General features: G+C 36.7%; 1 protein-coding gene across 2 annotated transcripts; it reads right to left on the bottom strand.

The window, feature by feature from the left end:
* Window positions 1–449: 449 nt before the first annotated feature.
* On the bottom strand, window positions 450–4,757 carry LOC120726628. 2 transcript variants are annotated; one of them, XM_040020346.1, is made up of 6 exons: window positions 4,128–4,757; window positions 3,079–3,143; window positions 1,951–2,943; window positions 1,707–1,868; window positions 1,461–1,556; window positions 450–1,174 (listed from the first exon to the last, which is right to left on the bottom strand). In XM_040020346.1, exons 3-6 carry the CDS (start codon window positions 2,926–2,928, stop codon window positions 941–943), a joined length of 1,470 nt encoding a protein of 489 aa, XP_039876280.1. In that variant the 5' UTR covers window positions 2,929–2,943; window positions 3,079–3,143; window positions 4,128–4,757; the 3' UTR covers window positions 450–940. The 2 variants fall into 2 exon arrangements, with proteins under 2 accessions (XP_039876280.1, XP_039876281.1); XM_040020347.1 differs by lacking the exons at window positions 3,079–3,143; window positions 4,128–4,757 and having other exon boundaries at window positions 1,951–3,037.
* Between the last annotated feature and the right edge of the window lie 756 nt (window positions 4,758–5,513).

Here is a 5,513-nt window from a genome sequence, read left to right as displayed (position 1 = left end):
CTGTATTTATTCAAACTTATTTAAAGTGTTACATGCTCATATTCAAATTAAGTTAAATTAACTTAAATAGTTGTATTTAAACAACTTAATCCATTTGGGGAAACCGATTGCACCAAATGGTTCAAGTACTATTAACACAAAACCAAGCTATTGTTCTTTCCATTCAGTTTTTATTAACTTTAACTGCAGAGAAAATACAGAATGAATACAACCATACTTTGAGTCATAACCTATGACTGCTAAAGCCATTATCAAACAAACAAATAATTAGGCATTTTAAAACTTGCGCTTTTAGGGAATTTTGAATGTTTTTTGTAGCATTTTGAAAATCAATTAAATATACAAAACACAAATTTAGGTGTACATCATATAAAAAACAATAGTCTAGAGGCAATTAGAGCCATAACAATCACAATTTTAAGTAACATTTAGTATAATAATTAAATCAGATGCACTACAGCAATGCAACTATAGAAAACAGCTGAACTAACAAAAAATATTCTCAAAGGTATTTGTGGCTTCTCAACAGTTTTGCCCAGACCTCGAATCAAGTAAACTGGCACTCATCACACAATTAAAAAATAAAGCATGAAAGTATACTGTACATATTGACTAATTATCAGTTATCTTCCAAAAGATTTCCATGTAACTAAAAGGTGTTTTTAGAAATAAGCTTAAGATTACACACTATGTAAAGATTTTTTTCAATCACAAACAAAACATCAAATATGGATTGTCTCCTTATTCTTAGCTTTCTCCACATTGCTTTTTAGAAAGCTAATTACCCTGAACAAATAAAACTATTGAAGCCATTCACAGATAACTGAAAAAGCACGACTATACTGACAGTGAAAAACAAACATCATCTACACAAGCTCATTTTTTAGTGTCTGCAATTTTGGTTTTAGTTGCTTTCTCTCATCGTCTAGCTTCAGCAACACTACTTGAATGAACTCAAAAAGCCAGTACACTTCTCAGGATAGCTCAGATGCAGAGCATAGATTAGCCCAAACAAACACACCAGGGCATCAGTCCATGAGTGATGAGTCATAACAACCTGATCTTCAAGTACTATGAACACTTGGCGTGGTGAGAAAGGAACTCCTCCAGGCACCTCCTCTTCATCGACATCAGCAACCAGAGCAGTTGTGGCTTCATAGAACTCAATTTCCTCCTATAATACACAGTGCACAATTATTCATCTGTAATACCTCTGTTAAAAGTATAAATACAAATGGTCAAGCACCTTTCTTCAGTTTTTCAAATTCTATATATCATAACATGTTTTAAATTGACAGTGAAGGTTCATTTTTCATTCATCCAGTCAAATCAAGGATAAAAGAAGTTTATCAGTCATTCAACTTCACGTCTTCAACTTTCAACCCAAGTCCAGATGACTTATAAACTCCTTTCAACCTTTTTTAAATTCAAATGTGCAAATTATTGTAATACCCAAGTACCTTGCATGTTTTGAAAATCTCTGAAGAATCCTCCTTGAGGTACATTGGTAGGCCGGCCAGAGCTGCTGTTCTAGTTGCATAGATGTCGTTTTTGTCCTAAAAATAAATAAATAAATAAAATAAAGATATATATATATATATATATATATATATATATATATATATATATATATATATATATATATATATAAACATAACAATGGCAACTGCCAAGCAAGCCGAATAATAATTAGTATTTTTAAATACCTGTTTTCCATATGCCAACAAAAGCTGCTCCATCCTTTCACAGACCCGTCCAGTTTTCCTCTTTTTGTAAAGTCCAATCAGCTGAGGAGCATAATCATCCAGTGCAGCATAAAACACATGTGGCAGATTCTGATTGGTGATCCGATGAAATTCAAAGTAGAGCTGAGGAGAATTCCAAAAATATTATAAGCAAAACACAGCATACTATATGAACAGCAAATGTTATATATGTAGTTGTACTTACCTGTGTCTCATGAAAGAGTGCTGGCCATCTGTCCTTGAGCTCTGATACAGGAGGAGAAGTGGTGACAATCTCTTCACGCCGGAGGGCAAAAGTGCGCATCATATGCTGGTGAATAAGAGGGATGTCTCTTTCTGCTGAGGTCTTCTTGAACTCCTCTACCATCTCAAGTCTTCTGGTTTCCAGAGACTCCCTTGTTTCTCCAGAAGGATAAGAAGGAAGGAAGTTGACCTCACCTCTCCTAGGTCTTTTAATATTGGCCCTTGGTGAAGCTCCATCTGGGTTTGTTCTGCTGCGCTTTCCAGCATTCACAGCAACATCCATGATGCCAGCTTTAGCCAACTTCTTTCTTTGGTTTCCCATTTTATATCTCAGGCTATTCTTCCACCCTTCCCACCCAGTGTCAGAATTCCTCTCTTTCAGACAGGGATGTTTTCTGACTAAAGCTTCTGCAGCCTTGCCAATTTGTGTTGTACTAGGGTATGCTTTTAGTTTGTAGATTTCTTCCCCCATTGTCTCAAGTATGTTGTGTTTTTGATCTCGTGTCAGCGTAATTACTTTCCCATTTTTATCAAATGCTGCATTACCCTCTCTTAATACATGTTCCACTTCATAAGAAAATGGCGGAACAATAAAAACTTCTGGCCATCTACTAATACGCTCTGGTGAATCTATGGTATCAGTGCTATCAGTCTGAAGGATTGTGTCATCAGTGCTCGTTGAAATCCGGTCCAGCTCAACTAACCTGACAACTTTAACAGATGCTATAGCTGACAGGTCTTCTATTTTAACCAAATTACACAAGGCATTATCAAAATCTGGGTCATGAAACTGAAGCCGAAAGTCAAAAGTAAAATTTAGCCTAGATTTGATCTCATCTATGAGGGCTTGCACACTGTTTGGACGAGATGGCAAAATAAGTTTTTCAGCGTTATCCTTATCAAGGATGACCCTTAGCTTCAATATTCCTGTTGCCTCCATCTGAATTTGTTATTTCTGTAACAGACAGGTTTCACATATTATAGTGGCATTTTAATACATGTTTGTGTTTACAGTTATTTACAAAATATTAATTGTGCAAAAATATAAAAACATTTATGTGAATACAAAAAAACTGAATAGATGAATTACCTTTGCATTGGTTCAGAAATTGGTGGAATCAGCTGATGTCTCAGTTCTGTTTCTTTAGTCAGACACTGGAATGAAATGGTTTGTTGTTAGAATGAGTTCATTTGCTATCTTGTAAGCAACATGCGGCATGTGGTCAGACAGTTGGCACAGAGATTTTACACTGTGACGGAGACCCCTCTGTTGATTCTCTGCTACTTCATATGAACGCAAGTGCTCAACGTAATAAGTGTCATAGTCTTTCAAGAGAAAATAAATGTTGTTTCTGATGAGCAGTACATTAAGAATCTCTTTGAACTCTGGCAATGCAGCATAAGCACCTGTGCATACAAACATGCCAATTGCAAAGTTTGTGCCATTAATTGTAACCTTTTTTGTTGCATATATTGTGTCACTGTCAGCAATACCTGAAATAAATAATTGTATATCTGCAGGTAATGATGAAATGTACAAAGACTCCATTTTGGATGTTTGCACAGGTGGTTTGAAAAACGTTGATGAGGACAAATAAAATGCCATCATGCTTTGATGTCTCTCTGCCAAAGTTTTTAGCACATTTTTGTAGTTGTGAGTGTCATGAACTATTTTTTTGAAAACCTTATGCTTTCCCTCAAATCTCATTGTCCAAAGATGAACTAAGGGACCAAAGCACTTTATTAAGTGTGGGTAATGCTCGATGTAATGATGCTTTGGCCTGAATCGAACATTAGGAAACACTTCCTGAAAGAGTTGTCTGTGATCTAATATTTTACAGGCCATGTACTGAATGGTCTCGTCACTAAAAGTATGAGACATGGCAAGCTGAACTACATCCTTTAAATCCATTAGCACTTCCCAAAAAGTGTCTCTTTCTGGAACTTTGGAGCCAATGAGAAGAGGCAACAGTCTAAGAAGGGCATGATTTTCATGCCCGTTCCCACCAATGGTCCCTCGCCTGGCAAAATTTGAGGGTATTGGATGAGGGTGATCAACTTTGTCAGAATGTTGGTAGGGAAAGCGCAGAATTGCTCTGTTTAAGTCTTCTAAGGTAAAATATCTCTTAGAAATCAAACCTTTTAAACAATGTGCCAACTCCACAGGAACGACACCTTCAAACAGGTCGTGTAAGAGGTCAGGTGGGAAGCCTGTGACAGGATGGAAGAAAGAGAGATGGTCAGAAAGAACACAGGGGTTTTTAACACCATAGTTTTCCTCAATGTCATCATTCTGAAGCTCTTGCACAAGATTATCATGAGCATCTTTTGTTCTCATTACATAATTCCCTGTAACAGCATTTTCTGTTTGCATTTCTGTTTGGGTGGCATGACAAAACCTACAGAAATATGTAGACCTGAAACTCTCATTGAAACCAGCAAGTCCATGGGCAGCAAGGTTGTCTGCCACAACAGAGTAGACAGTGCCTTTAAGACATGCACCAAGAGTCTCAATGTAGACACCTACTTCTTCAAGAGTTTTCAGATCATTTAAGAGTGGTGACAACATTTCCTTATACCCAAACTGGCGTACATCATTGGAATTGCACAGCAGAGCAAGCTGAGTGCAGTGTAGAGCAGAACGAGATTTAACTGGAAAGTTTGCCAGTGTCCAATAAACTGCAAAGACTTTATGTATTTTCTTTGAGGTACCAAGTGGGTTTGCGATTTCAAAATCATCCACATAAAGTATTATTGATAATTTCTGTCCCTCTTGTGACAGTAGAACATTTTCCTGGTAGTAGGATCCATCACAAAATAACATGAAATGTCCAGGAATCTGTGTGGGTGCTTGTTTAATTTCTTCAAGCACATCATTTTTTTTCAACAACAATTGCAAAGATGTGAGAATAGGCACATACATATAAGTGTGCTTTGACGATTCAATTAAATACTCCACAGGTTTGACATATGGAAAATTTGCTTCGTAATATGATTTCCTCCTCTTTGCTGTAGATAGTGGTCCTTCAGATGTGACACATTTATGTAAAACATTACTATCAGAAACTGCCTGACAAATCTCATCCACCAGTTTGTCCGTATATGTACAGTTGTGCTTTTTCAGTATATCTACAACTGATTTTCTAACCAGAGGTACCGATAACAAAAACAACTGATCAATATGCTCAATAATCTCCTGTGTTGCTCTCTGGGACACATGGAGAATGGTCTGCATTTTCAAGAAAAATCCAGCCAGATTGTATTGCAACTGCTCTTCTAAACCCTCAATTCCACTGATTTCACTGGTGGATGCCACTTGATTGTCATCTGATGACTCTATTGAATCAAGTTGCATGTCATCTTTTTGTTCTACATTTATAACACTTTGCACAATGCCTTCATTGTAACTTGTTGAATTTTGGTGGTCTCTGCATTTGTGGGCATTGAAGGTTGAGTATACATTGGTTTTAAAATTGCAGTTCTTGAAAGGACATGGAACAGTTTCTTTTCATTTTAAATGCCCCC

The sequence above is a fragment of the Simochromis diagramma genome, unplaced genomic scaffold (assembly GCF_900408965.1).
Source record: "Simochromis diagramma unplaced genomic scaffold, fSimDia1.1 OVJJ01000753.1, whole genome shotgun sequence".
Lineage (NCBI taxonomy): Eukaryota > Metazoa > Chordata > Actinopteri > Cichliformes > Cichlidae > Simochromis > Simochromis diagramma.
Note: the sequence above shows the minus strand (reverse complement) of the source record. Positions and strands in the feature narration are given on the sequence as shown.